We start from the raw sequence: 14,555 nt of genomic DNA, 5'->3' as shown, positions 1-14,555 counted from the left end.
GTGAGGCGGCTCTTGGTGAGGCCTTGGTTGGCTCCTTGATGGGGGAGAGGACAAAGAGCGAGGGCCGCAGCTGGTAGGGCGGCTGCTTGGTGGGCTCTGGGCGCAGGACCCCATTCTCAGGCAGGTAGCCATGGTAGAGGGAGGCAGGTGGGGTCCGAGCTGGGCTTCGGGATGCCACTCGGAGGCTGCCAGAGGAGTACTTCCAGGACGAAGGCAGGGACATAGTGGGTGAAGGGCAGCGGGCCAGCTCGGCGTGGCCCGAAGACTCTATGACATACTTCTCCATGCGGGACTGGCGGCGGGCATAGAGCTCAGCCCCTTTCCCGGAGGCCTCTGACAGGTTCTGGTTGGGTTTGGGCTTCGGTTTGGCCTGTATGCGCGGGGACTTGAGGCAGGAGGCCCACTCGGGGACAGCATTCTCGGCTGCAGTGGGGCTGTCCCTGTCCCTGGGTGCTGGCTCCTGCTGGAAGTTGGAGGCCTCAGCCCCCAGCGCGAAGGGCTCCTCCTCCCCTCCAGCCTCCCCCTGGTCCCTCTGCCTCCGCTTCTCATCAGCTGTCTGTACCAGATCCAGCAGGTCTGGATTTGGCGTCACCTTGGGCTTCTCCACGAAGGTGAACATGGATTTCCGGCTGCCCCTTCGGGCCATAGACTCCTCCAAAATTCCTGTCTTGCCGGCGGGAACCGCCTGGCCCTTCAGATGGGAAGGCTTGGAGTCAGAGCTGGGGTACAAGGCAGAGTAAGAGGGGGGAGACCTAACCCGGGACGCCTGGGGAGCCGTGGACAAGGTCTCAGCATAAGTGGGGGGTGGGGCGAAGTTCCCCAAGGGGCGTCTCTCCAAGGCGGGGCTGCGCTGTGCCATGGGCCTCCTCTCCACTATGGGGCTGTGAGACAGAACGTGTCTCTGTGGCCGAGGGCTCCTGTCGGCCATGCTGGGGGGCTGGGAAGCCGGGGCCTTCCCCCCGAGATGTCTTCTCTCCACCATGGGGCTCCGCTCCATCGGGCCAGTGCTCCCTGGTGCCTGGATCCCAAAGGGCCTGGCCGTCCTGTTGACCACGGATTGGGGCTTGGCCAGCGTGAGGTGGACCTCGCTGTACAGCTTGGTGGGCGTGGTGGGCGTGGTGGCCACTGCCCGCCCAGATGTCTCTTGTTCTGCTGACACCGCTGGGGCGCTGGGCTGGACATCGACGAGCAGGGAGCTGGACATGAAGTCTGGGGCTGGGGACCCGGAGCTGGGAGCCACTTCTCTGGGGAAGGTGCAGCTGGTGGTCGATGGAGCTGACACCTTGTCAGTTAGGAGTGTGCTGGGTCTCACCTGCTCCTGGGGTTGCCCGCCAGCACACTGGGTGCTGGGTGTAGCATCTGGCACTGTGCCGGGCGGTGGGAGCTGAGCCTCCGAGGAGTTCTGCTGGAGGCTAGAGCACGGCAGGCTCTGAGGGGTGACCGCCGCCGCCGGGTTCTGATTGACATCTGTGGCTGGCAGGTGGTGGCTGCCGTTAGCAGCTGGTGTGCTGAGTGCGGCACTGGGGGAGGCAAGGTTTTGGTTGACATCTGGAGCTGGACTGTGGACCTCAGCTGGAGGCGGGGTGGGTGGACTCTTCTGGGTCTCTCGGTTCTGGGACAGGTGGAGTCCATTGGCCGTCAGCAAGGCTGCATTCTCCTTTAAATAAACCACCAGGGGCACCTCTTCCTCCTCACTGGCCACCTTCTCCAGGTGCCGCAGCAAGCTGGCTTCCTCTGAGCACCCCTCCATGCTGTGACCAGGGACCCCTAGGTCAGGGCTCTGGCCGTCGGGGCTCCTCAGAGGGCCTGGCTCGTGAAGTGAGGCAGGACTCAGGCTGAGCCCTGGGGCATGGCCTGTGGGGCTGCCGGGGGGCCCTCTTGGGGACTCCTGGCTGGGCTTCTGTCCCCTCCGGCCGTGGCTCTCCAAGGTGAACTCGTTCACCCTCTGCCGGCGCCTGTTGAAGAGCTGGACGCCTCGGGAGTTGGAGCTGGGAGGGGTGGTCAGCTGGGCTGCGATCTGCTGGCTCCGCGCCTTGGCCTCTTTCAGATCCTTCTCGGTGAGGCTCGTGCTCCGGCCCAATGCTGCAGGGAGGGACAGAGGCCGGGTTAGCAAACGGGGATGCAGAGCCACAGGGGTACACCGACAGACAGACAGACCAACAGACAATCACCCGTGACCCTCCTACAGGTGACCTTTTCCTCCAGCATCTTGATCTCTACTCCCTGTTTTCTGGAATGCCGTCTGCTCATAAAGAATCCTGACCCAGCCATTTTTGGCTCAACTCCAATGCACCAGCTGTGTAAACCTGCCCAGATGACCATTTCAGCGTTAGCCAGCCCCTCATTGGAGCCCACAGGTTGCTGATACAGCACTCAACCGAACTCAGGAAGAACACCTCACGCTAGCAGTCCTGGCCCCGCTATATCCTGACTTGTTTCCCTTCTCCTCTCTCACTAGGCTCTGCCTTGCTGGCTTTCTTTCTATTTCTTGAAAATGCCGTTTGTTCCTGCCCCAGGGCCTTTGCACTTGCTGTTCCCTCTGCTTGGAATGATCTCCCAGGCGGCATTCCAGGTCAGCTCCTTCTTGCTATTCAGGACTTGAGTGTCACCTCTCTGGAGGGGCCTTTCTCTGTAATCAGCCCTCTCCTTTTCTATCCCATCTCTTTGTTGATTTTCTTCATGACATTCACCATAATTCACAATTATCTTCTTTATCTGTTTCCTTGTTTATTATCTGTCCCCCCCCCCATAAACTCTTAGGGGACAGTGACCTTGCTTGGCTTGTTCAGCCCTCTAAGCCTGGCCCCTAGCACAGAGCCTGGGCGCTCAGCAAGCAGGACTGAATGCACAAATGAGCCCAGGACACTCGCCATGTGCTTTTCCTAGGGCCCTTCACACTTTCAAGCCCATAGTATAGTCATTAGCACGAACACTAACACTTCTCAGAACAGGCAATACATTCACATGATCTAAAAAAATTAAAAACATAAAGTACACAGTGTTCAAAGACAAAAAGAAAGTATAAGTGAAAAGTGTCCCTCCACCCCGAGTGCCCTCATCACAATCAGGTAACAACTGTCATTAGTTTCTTCTATGTCCTTGCACAGTTTCTTCCCATTTTTATTTAAATAATTATTTAAAAATTCTCATATTTTAATATAAGAGTAATAAATTGGGCTAATTTCAGCTAGAACATTGCATTGCTTCATGTTATCCTCACAAGAACACCAGGCGACAAGCATTCCTGGCTCCTGTTCTACAGAGGCGGAAAGTGAGGTCTGGAGACGTGTAAATAACTCACCCAAAGTCACAGCAAAGGGTGGCGGAGCTGGAGGCAGAACCAGGTCCCTTTGGGTCCACAGCCCATGCTTGTTTCAAAAGGTCCCTTTGGGACGGAGGGGGAACACGGTCAGCAGGGCTCGGGGTTCAGTCTGGAGCTGCAGTCCAGGCCTGAGGTCAGGGATCAGGCTGCAGTCAGACTCCTATTAATCCAAGTTCATGGCAGCAACCGTTTCTGTGTATATCCCCAGTGCCCACCTGGCACACAGTCGGTGCTCACTTTATGCTATTGAGCAATGACTAAACAAATGGGTGCACGAACAAATGGACCGATGGACAGGTGGATGGGACAGGCTGTGGGCAGGATTAGCAGCTCACTCAGTGGCTGAGAAAATTCCTCCCCCACCCCACCCCACCCCCGCTGTGGGAAGCTAATTAGTTCTTGAGGAATCTGACCTTGCCTTTCCTCTCCCTTGCCCTCATTAGTACTGGCCATGACGTGCTGAGTGAGTGGCCAGGGACAGTGTTTCTAGGTATCCTGCCAGCAGAGCTCAGAATTCAGGGACTCTCAGAGCTAGAAGGGCCCTTACAGAGGCGCAGTTTCACCACCACCCCCATTTTATAGACGAGGAAACAGGTCCAGAGAGGGGTGCAGGGAGAGCTCCCAGCAGGGAGGCCACACAGAGCAGCGTGGCTGCAGACAGCGGTTTCACTGGGACCAGGCCCAGCAGCCACAGGCTGGCCCCAACCTCCTTTCCTCTTCCCATCAGGATCTGGCTACCCCCGTCCCCCTCCACACACACACACACACACACACACACACCTGTGCCCACCTGGGGGAGATGAGGAGGCCCTGAGAGGTTGCTCAGCTCATGCAGTGCCCATCTCCTCTGCTCTGCTTAGAAACCAGGCCTCATGCCCAAATCCAGGCTCTGCCACTTGCTGGCAAGTTACTGCACCTCTCAGAGCCATTCCTTAACTGAGAAGGGGATGAAAGCACTGACGTTAGGGTCAGGAGGCTGCAATGCGGTCATGAATGCCTGGGGAGAGGGCTCATGCTACCCTGGATGGAGTGGAATTGGGGACCCACTCTTCTCCTGGGAGGGGTCAGAGGTTCTTCGAGCAAAGGAAAGTCACTCCACAGATCAGGGGCCTGAGAGAGGAGGCGACCTACAGCCACACAGCAGGGGATTCCAGCATTCTCGGGGCAGGGGGCCGGGATTATTGCCCCCAATTACAGAACCGCAGAGTCTCCGAGATGGCTGTCACCGGGTCCAATGCCTGCATCCCTAGAACCATGCCACTGAGGGTACACACCTCTCTTTACACACTCGATCGACATGGAGCTCACTACCTGCACAGGTGCCTTCCACTAACGGACACTCCTCAGCTGGAAAGCTGCTCCTCACATTAACTTCTGCCCCCGAACACCCCCAGAGAAAACGCCTCCTCCTCCCAAACTGAGAGCCCTGCAGGGATTCACAGACAGCACATCCCACACGGCATGGTCAGGACAAACGTGCCCAGTCCCCTCACACTTCTCAGGATACAGTTGCAACAATCGTAGCTGACACTGGGCTCTTACTGTGGACCCACACACGTGCTCTCCACGTACTGACTTATTTCATTCCCATGGCAACCCTATGAAGCACAAACTATTGTTACCCACTTTTCAGTGATGAGAAAACCAAGGCTCAGAGAGGTAAAGTGAGCTGCCCGAGGTCACAGAGCTGGAAAGGAGTGGAGCTGGCTCACCCCTGGCTCTGCGTGACTCCCGAGAGCACCAACCTTCCTGGCTGGCAGGTTCCCTCAGTGCAAGGCTCCTAGAAAGCGTTTCAATTTGCATAACCAGGGCTCCAACCGACCCTGCACTCCCCCCCACCCTCCCACTTCTCTGCTTCAGTCCTGTCCCCAGGCTGTTCTAAAGGCCATGGATTTAGAAAGTTCTCAAATGGTGAGCATGAAGGCCCTCAGTGGGATAAGCTGGCCTGGGCGGCTTAGAGAGGGAAGGGCTGCAGAGAAGGCGGTGGGCCAGGACCTGGTGGGCTGACCCCCAGCGAGACTAAGAGCCTCCCCGACTGCTGTTTGGGGACAAGAGGAACATGGCAGACAAGGCCAGGGGGCGAGAAAGCCCAGCCTCTGATGAAGCTCCCGTGCCCTCCACCCCAGTCCACAGTGACTCCATGGAAAAGGAATTTAGCAGAAGGCTTGAACCAGACCCAGCTAGCAATCCACCCTGCCACCCTGCATAAACAAAGCTGAAAGACGGGGCCAGGCCAGCTCCCAGCACCAGAGTCCCCACGGCAGGGCACCAGGGAGGCAGTTTCATCCAAAATTCCTCAGACCAGGGAACCCACCCCTGGCAGTGCCCAGCCACTGGGTCTGAGACTGGGCTCCCTGGTGTCAGAAAGGCAGGAACAGGCACCTCACTGAGCCCCCGATCTGCCTGGTACAGCCTGCACCTGTGCAAGTCACAACAGCGCCTCCCCGCCCCCTTCTCTGTGCCTCTGCACGGCCAGGTTGGGTGCTGGCCCCTGAAAGACCCACCCTGGACAATGGATCAGGAGCTCTGAAGACAGGCCTGAGGAGAGGACGGGGTGAGGGCAGGTGCAAGGAAGGGCTGCTGGAGGGAGGCAGGGGGCAGAGGGCCAGGGTCCACCAGGGTTCAAACCCCAAGCTGGGGAGGCGGACAGGAAGCCCTGAGCACACATTAGAATGAGGATGCAATGGGGCTGTAATTACTGAGCCCTCACTGCAGGTCAGGTGCTGTGCCAGGCCCTTTATACTCATCGTCTTTTCAATCTTTCCGACAATCCCCAGAGAGAAGACTGTTATTCTTCCCAGTTTGCAGATGAAATCAGAGGTCAGAGAGACCTGCCCAGGGTCATACAACTTGTAAGTAGAGCTGGGATTCAGAACTCACAGTCTGGCTATTGAGTCTCATTTCTTAACCATGCTGCCTTCCAGACCCTGACTCTGGGCGGGGGTGGAGGGCGGGGAGCGGGTAGAGGCTAGAGGCTCCAGTCAGTCAAACCCTCTGTTTCCTCATCTCACGATCAGTGCCCCGCAGTGCCCTCTCCCCCGCATGGTCAGCTGCCAGGAACAACTCAGGGTTTCTCCCCTTCCTCCTCTTGGGAGAAGAGTTCTCACTAAGGCAGAAATGATTGCTGGGACATGAGAGGCTCGTTTGGGAAGAACGTGTGTTGGGTCAGGGTCCTGAGTTCTAGCTACCTACAGGCAGGGTGATGCCCTTCCTCCCCCGAGCAGCTCTGCAGGCAGCAGCCTGCTCTGCCCACCGGCAGGCCTGACTGGACGAAGGAGGGAGGTGGGGCAGGGGAAGGGAGGCCAGATCAGAAGGTCAGGACAGCGAGAGAATTCAAGGAAATGTTCTTCATACGGCTGGGCTGCCGTCAATGGGAGTATCCACCCCACAGCGAGAGAATTCAAGGAAATGTTCTTCATACGGCTGCCGTCAATGGGAGTATCCACCCCGCTGGGGCGGAGTGGGACAGGGGGCAAGAGGTAGGAACAGAGACCGGCTAAAGGCAGCCCACTCTGGCTGCCGGGGAGGCTTGGCAACAGGACAGGTAAACAGGCTGGGTAAACTGCCCCCCTGGTGGAGTCAGGAAGGAGCCAATGGCTGGCCGCCGCACAACCTCTGGCTCAGCTGGGGGCAGGAAGATGAACTGGGCTGAGTAATGGTCTGGCTACCTTGCCAGCCCCTGCCCCATATCCTCCCCGCTGGAAAGAGGAAATGACACAGCCGTCATTCTCTGGAGAGTTCTCCATCCATGCCAAAGTCCTGGTGAGTGCAACCTGACAGTCCCGGCAGACGGCCAGCCCTCGCAGGAGGAGAATAATTCATACTACGGTGGGAAGGACTGCCAGGACAGAAGAGATGCCTAGGAACAAGAGTGGGGAGCCTCAGACCTAGCTCCAGCCTGGCCACTGAAAGAAGTCACCATCTGCCTCTCCCTGGAGGCCCAGAGGGGAACTGAGACCAGAGAGGGATGCCACATGCCCTAAGCTGCACACCCCAAACCACGAAGGCACCTCTGAGTGCTCATCTTACTCACTGTGGCCGGGTCTTCACTGCTGCCCAGTTCCCCTTCCGTGCTGAGCCGGCCTTGGTTCTCAAAGCCTCTGGGAAAGGCAGCCAATCGCCTCGCTGACAGAGAGGCAAATCCCACCTCGCCAGCAACGCGGAGGAGCTGGATGTGACTTCTCTCCTCCACAGATGACTCAGCCCAGCTCTTTATCAGGAAAACTGATTTTGCAACAGCCTTTTAAATGGCCTCTCCACCCCCAATCTCTTCCCCCGTCAATCTACCCACTCCACTCCATGCGGCCAGATTCATCGTCCTCCCGCCGGGCTCCCCTCATGTCTTTCTCCTGCCTCCCCAGGACGTGGGGGATCGAGTAGCAAGCCCTCACGGTGGCATTCAGAGCCCCTGACGTCAGAACTGCCTGAGAGCTTGTAGCTCGCTCTCGGTGCACTCGCAATGGCCAGAGCGGTCCAACGGCTTGTGGCTCCCACACCTGCACTGGGAGTTCCTGCCTCTGCTGTGGGGTTTGCACAGACACCTCCCCGGGGAGCCCTCCTCTGTCTCACATCCTCGCTATATCCCCAGCCTTCCCACCGATCTCCAATGCCACCAGCCCTCCCGAAACCCTCCCCGGACCTCCCAATGCTTTATCTGCAGCACTCGATTACCTCATCACTTTGCACGTTACTCATTTTACTGAAAGTTGCTCCTCAGGGTGTGCTCACCACATGCCAGGCCCTTGCTTCATTTCCAGCTACCCATGGAGTCCCAGTACCCATCCCTGTGCAAGAGGAGAAACGGCTCAGAGGGGTGAGTGGCTTGCTCCAGCTGGCACAGCTAGTCAGAGGCAGAGTTGGGATTCAAACCCAGGCTGGCCCAAGGTCAAGTCCAGGGCCCATCCTGCGGGCCAGGCTGCTTCCTTCCAGTGTCTGGCTTTGCAGCGATCTGGGCCTGAGTCTAATTTTGCCCCACAGACTGCAGGAGCTGAGGGCAGGGGCCCCCACTGCGTCACAGCTGTTCCTCCCTTGCCCCCCACCTTCCGTGGTGCTCACAGAGTAAGGATGGCAGTGATGAGGATGACGACAGCCAACCCGTGAGGAGCACCAGCTGCTGCCAAGCTAAGGGTTTAGCATGTATGTTCTCATCGAATCCTCACAGCAGGTCATAAGGGAAGCTCCCTCACTCCATTGGACAGAGGAGGAAAACGGGGTCCGGAGAAATAGCGAACTCACCCAGGTCCTGCAGCCAGCGAGGGGCAGGCAGAGGGGAGCCAGAGCTGGGATCTGACTGATCCCGAGCCTGGACACCTCCTCCTGAAGAGCTCTGCCCACAAAGCACACTCACTTTCCTCACCCACTGTCCCAGGTCCAGCTCAATGCCACTTCCTCCAGGAAGCCCTTGTCAATCCATTCAGATTCCTAGATCAGTGCTCTTCTGCTCAACCTGGCCTACGGGCCTCAGAGCAGGAAGACTGAATGGCAGAAACAACAGGCTGAGAAAGCTCAAAACCAAGGCTGAGGGGAAGGAGGCTGTGGCCCAGCTCCCAATATCTCTCTGCTGACAGTGAGTTGGGATCGGGCAGAGCAGGATGGGTGGTTTGAGGGGGAACTTAAGACAAGGGCTCCCAAGTTGGCTGCGGCCTTGGCTGGCAGCTATCCCCATGGGCCACACGCACTGTTCCCCGCTGGCTGACCAGGACCCTGCTGTGGGGTCCACCTCTGCCAGGGGCCGGGAGCCACCATCGCCCTCCTGCCTGCCCTACTGGCCTAAACATTAATCTACAATTAGATTTTCAGGGACTTGGAAATGGTGCCGCAGAGAGAGGCAGGCTCAGCCCCAGGTGTACAGCAAACTGGAAAGGGCTGGTTCACCCAGAGCCCAACCCAGGCCCCCGCCTCCCAGTCCAGCCCTGCTGAGCCTGCCCAGGCCTCCCTCACAGAGGAAACACTTAATCCAGGAGACAAAAGAGGTGGTGAGCTGGCGAGGGGTGGCGGTGGGGGAAATGACAGTTTCCCTTAAATTCTGCCTCTGCCAGTGGCAGAGCTGGGCCTAGGCCATTTCTGGGTCCACGGCCCCCAGCTCAGGGCCTGGCACACTCTGGGCTCTCTACAGCTCCTCTTCCAGGCCCTGGGGCAGCCTGGGCGGCAGCTGGTCTCCATCTTCTCTAAATGCCCCACACTCAGCAGAGGCTGCCCCCCAGCAAGGGTTTAATAGCCAAGTGTTGACTAGATAAATGACTGGAGGACGAGCACTCCCACAGCCCAAATCCACTCATCCAGGGAGATGAATTCTAGATTCATCTGGATCCCAGATTGTCTAGAGTCCACATCAGAGATCTAGAGGGTGGTTCTTGGGGAAAGCGGAGGGGCTGGGGGAGTAACAAGTCTGTGGGTGAAGAGGGAGATGAGACCTTAAACCACAGTGTGAGACCTAAGAGGCAGAATATTCCACCAAGTGCTGGGAGAATCTAGAGCCTCAGAGTGAGATGAGTTAGGATGAAGCAACCTGGGAAGTCTTCCTGGAGGAGGTGGCATATGCCCTAAGTTTTGAAAGATGGAGATGTAGAAGCATTCCAAGTAATGGGGCAGCCTAGCAGAGGCTGGAAGGCTCAGGCAATCTCCACCCCCCACCCACACCCCAAATCAAGACCAGGTGCACAGAAAGGCAGCTTGCAGAGGAACACACCATGGGCTTTCCCAGAGGCTGAGGGTGAATGGGTTGGTCCACGCAGAGTTCCATGGGAGCTCTGACATTAGGGCTCATCGTGCCCAGAGGCCAGAAGCACTGTGCTGGCTGCCTCAAGACTCTGGGTGGGTTGCATAACCTCCCCACTGCCCGGAGCCACTGATTCAGCTGGGACCCTCGCCGCCTCCGCTTCCACCTCCTCGGCCTTAGCCATCTGTCTCGGCTGCTTCCCTCTTATGGAAGAGCTGCCCAGCAGCCAAAAGCGGAGGCCAGCGCCCTGTGGTAAATTCCCCACATTCCTTCCTCGCAGGAAAATAAATAACCCGGAGAAAAAACGCAGGAGGAATGGCAATGACGTCCCAGCCCCAGGCTCACTGGCTGGCTGGAGTCGCAGTGCCCAGCGCGCAGAGCCCGGCGCAGGGTAAACAGTGGAGGGAACCCGTCCTGGGCTGAGGCTGTGTCTCTGCTGCTTCTGCGCAGGAGGTGTCCTCACCAGCGGGGGCCCCCCCAGCCCCTGGAGGCTCCTCCAGGCTGTGCTCACTCTCTTGGGGTCTCAGCTTACTGGCACCTGCCAAAGAAGGCTCGGGAATCCGCCCTCCGCCATGGCAGGTGGCCTTGGGAGGCACACTTATCAGGCACCAGGCAAACTTCACTTCTATTACTCAAGATGCTGCTATGTTCAGGCATTTCGTTTCAGCACTGTCATTATTGTAGTATGTTGTTTTGTCTCACAATTTGTGAACTGGGGGTACTGTTATACTCGCTGCACATGTGAGAAAACTAGGGCTCAGATTTTGGGATTCACCAAGGCTATCTGCCCAGTGAGTGGTTTGCAGTTTCCACCCCATTCCTCCCTTCCATGTTCATGCAGCTGGCCTGCCCTCCCCAGACAGTCCTCGTTTACCAAATCCAACCCGAGGTGCAGCCTGTTCCCAAGGCATGCTGGGCAACCTTTAGTAAATCACTTCCCCTCTCTGAGTCCCAGCCTCCTCATCAGTAACGCAGGGACGCCGGTCTCTGCTCGGCAGAGCCACTGCTGAGCAAATTAAATGAAGAAATAATTTCTACAGTGAATAGCACTGTGCACACCTGAGAGGGATGTAACTTCAGCCTTTTGCACAAACCCACCCCTGTATAACTCTGTACCAGGGTAGGGCTCTGTCTGTCTCCCTCCAGCCCTCTCTGGGTCTGGTCTCTCTTTCCTGCTCAGCCCAGTCAGGCACAGCACAACTACCCTCACCCTCATCCCTTCACCCCCAGAATCCTCTCTGCAAGGGGACCCCAGCATCACTGTCTACCCAATACGTGTAGCAGAGAGGACAGGGTTTGAACGCTAGGTCTGCCTCTCGCTAGATGTGAGGGCCGAGGCCTCCTTGGAGCCATCCCAGGTCCAAGACTCCTGGGAGGGAAGGTGCGGCCAAGGTCGGCTCTCATCACTGGGTACGCAGCCCTGCAGCCAGGAGGGCGCTGAGGCCCTGGGCGTGCCAGAGGCTGCTGACCCTGCCATGCCCCCCATGCCATTTACTGATTACCAGGCATGTCTGGCTCCCCTCCAGCAGGAGAAGTCTGTGCCAGAGGAGAGGCTGACTCATCCAGCCCCACCGTCCCCTCCCTCGTCCCTCAACTGCAAAAGGAAAGCACACTGGAGGTCAGGAGATTTGGCTCCAGTGTGTGTCCTGTCACAGCCTGGGTGCGACCCTGGACTGATTCCTGAGCCTTTGGGCTTCGTTTGTTCGAGTGTTCTAAGGAGGGACTGGCCTGGACCAGTGATTCCTAGAGTGGGGTGCCCCCACACCTCCAGTGGAAGCAAAGGGATTGAGGTGGTACCTCGATCATGAAAACCTTACTAGTTATGTAAATTTCACATGTGTATTGGGAAAGGAGCATAATGAACACAGCGATCCTGTGAAAGGTAGATTACTGCTTAGGGAGAGGTAAACATGGATATTTCAGTAACAAAAGTTAGACAAATTAAAGACAATTAGTAAGTTAGGTGGTGCACGGACTCATTCACTCGACCACTATTTATTGCACACCAGCTGGGCACTGTTCACAGCCATGAGGAGAGACAGACAATCCCTGCTTGCATTCTACGAGGGGAGCAAGATAAATATATGAGTAACTAGACACGTAAGTCAGGTGGTAGATGCTATAGAGAAAAATGAAGCAGGGACCGGAGATAAATGGAGGAGTCGTGTGCAACACATCACTGAGAAGTCACATCTGAGGAAAGAAGTGAAGAAGGTGAGAGTGAACGAAGCATATGCACGTCTAGGGAAGGAGACCCGGCAGAGGGAACAGGTGGTGCTAAGGTCCTGGGGCAGGCTCACACCTGGCAGGTTTGAGGATGGTGCACGGAATGTGGAGGTGGGACACGAGTGAGGAAAACAGGTTCTCTAATGGCCCTTCTGCCTCTGCCCTTTGGGATCTCAGGGATCCCCTGCATTGCTGCCATTTGTACACACACACACACACACACACCCTGCAGCACACATGCATTCTCAATGCTGGCGTGAGCTAGCCAGCAGCAGCACATGCTCCCCTGCACACGCCCGCGCATGGAGGTGCTGCTTGCTTCACCCCTGCACTACACGAAGCAGAGTATGCGCGCGCGCGCATACACACACACACACACACACACAGCATAACCCACACATGATGTGTGCACACTGAGCACCCAGAGGTGTGCACGTGGGGACACACAGGTGCTCAGGTGGCAGACTGGCATGGATGCACATGCAGCAGGTGCACACCTTGTAGGAGGGCACAGGTGTCCCCCCTCCTGCCAGATGCCCTGTCTCCAGGTAAATGAGTTACCGGACAACCCCTGCCTGGAGGGCACACGCTACTGGAGATGGTGAGTGCTCCATGGGTAGTTTCAAATTCGATTCTCCAGCATGTCTGCACCTCAGCCATGGTTTCCCTTTTCCAGGGGTGCACTAAAATCTGCCACCTCATGCTCAAACGTCCCTGTTGCTGTGGAGAATGCCCCCTTTTCTAACACTACTGCAATCAAACGGATAAGCCATGTAACAAGCCTAGCACTGCACTGTAAATGTTACCAGCTGCTCCCAGCATCATTGCTCATTGCACTCATCCCTGGCTTCCTCCCTTTAGGATGCTTGGGCAGCTGAAGAGGAGGAGGAAAGGGCCGGACTGGGAGCTGCAGGCCTGGATTTAAGTCTCCAACTCATTGTGAGGCCTCAGGCAAGTGCCGTTCCCGATCCAGCCCAAATCAGGAACCCGCAGAATCCATCAGGGAGTGTGCCCCAAATGCAGTTTCCTCGGCTCCGCCCCAGACCCAGCACCACAGAACACGCATGTGAGCAGCCTCCCTGAGGGGTTCTGACGTAGTCAGGTTGGGGACCAATGGGCTTTAGAGCCCACGATTTTATAAATGTGCTTGTAACAACACACAGGAAAATGCATAATGTTAACAAAAAATGCACTTGAGAAAATAGATTTTGTACATAACTATATCCACTAATTATATACTAGCCCTTCAACACGCACGACATTTTTATAGTTTTATAGCCCTGACACATCCGTCAGAGACGGAAGCAGAGCAGGAACTGTGACAGTACTTTACAGACCAGAAAAGTGACGCAGAGCAGACCAAGGGCGCCTTGCAGAACGCAGGTCTCTGGCTCGGCCACATGAGGTGTGCCCCCTCCGGCCTTATCACCTCATCCGGTGTGGTTCTGACTTCCTGCCCTGAGTGTACCTGTCCTTTCACTCCAGGCTTACAACAACTCTGCACACACGTGACTTCAACGACTCAAGGTTCTCGGAGAATGGGGCCACCTCACCCAGCTAACGTCCTTCCAGTCCGAAGGCCTCCTCAGTGGGCAGTGCAGGGGGTTCCCAAAGCCCCAACTCCACACCTGCCGTTTGATCCAAAACGGTTCTTCTGTTCCAGCCAACCTGAGTTCCAGTCCAGGCGGAGCCGATCACTCGCTACGGTGACTGTTAGCGAGCCTCCATATGCTGAGCCTCGGGTTCCTCTTCTGTAAACGGGTCTCCTAATTCCTACCCTGCAGGGTGAGTGGGAGGACCGGGTCTCATATGTGCAAAGCACCCAGCGTCAGGCCTGGCACCTACGCTTCTGTGACGATGGAACACCACCAACTCACAGGCTAGTGCAGCGGTTCTCAACCTGTGGGTCGCGACCCTTTGGGGGTGGAACGACCCTTTCACAGGGGTCGCCTAAGACCATCGGAAAACACATATATAATTACATATTGTTTTTGTGATTGATCACTATGCTTTAATTATGTTCAATTTGTAACAATGAAAATACATCCTGGATATTTACATTACGATTCATAACAGTAGCAAAATTACAGTTATGAAGTAGCAACGAAAATAATTTTATGGTTGGGGGTCACCACAACAGGAGGAACTGGATTAAAGGGTCGCGGCATTAGGAAGGTTGAGAACCACTGGGCTAGTGTGAGCTGCTGGGAGGCAGGGATTCTTTCTCATTCATCAGTGTACCCACACCTACCACATGTAATACACGCTCAATAAAAATGTGCTGATGCA

General features: G+C 56.5%; 2 protein-coding genes across 2 annotated transcripts in view; one reads left to right on the top strand and one right to left on the bottom strand.

Moving 5' to 3' along the window:
• SYNPO (synaptopodin) overlaps positions 1-7,948 on the bottom strand; it is a 10,239-nt gene extending 2,291 nt beyond the window's left edge. The window contains exons 1-2 of the mRNA XM_014543102.1: positions 7,356-7,948; positions 13-2,082 (exon numbers count right to left, since the gene is read on the bottom strand). Coding sequence (XP_014398588.1) covers positions 13-1,750 — 1,738 coding nt within the window. The 5' untranslated portion in view covers positions 1,751-2,082; positions 7,356-7,948. The remainder of the gene's footprint in view (positions 1-12; positions 2,083-7,355) is intronic.
• LOC106726818 lies at positions 2,089-14,202 on the top strand. Its single transcript, XM_014543101.1, has 4 exons — positions 2,089-2,188; positions 6,100-6,174; positions 8,080-8,135; positions 13,128-14,202. Exons 1-4 carry the CDS (start codon positions 2,120-2,122, stop codon positions 13,189-13,191), a joined length of 264 nt encoding a protein of 87 aa, XP_014398587.1. The 5' UTR covers positions 2,089-2,119; the 3' UTR covers positions 13,192-14,202.
• The last annotated feature ends 353 nt before the right edge of the window (positions 14,203-14,555 follow it).

The sequence above is a fragment of the Myotis brandtii genome, unplaced genomic scaffold, assembly GCF_000412655.1.
Source record: "Myotis brandtii unplaced genomic scaffold, ASM41265v1 scaffold32, whole genome shotgun sequence".
NCBI lineage: Eukaryota > Metazoa > Chordata > Mammalia > Chiroptera > Vespertilionidae > Myotis > Myotis brandtii.
Note: the sequence above shows the minus strand (reverse complement) of the source record. Positions and strands in the feature narration are given on the sequence as shown.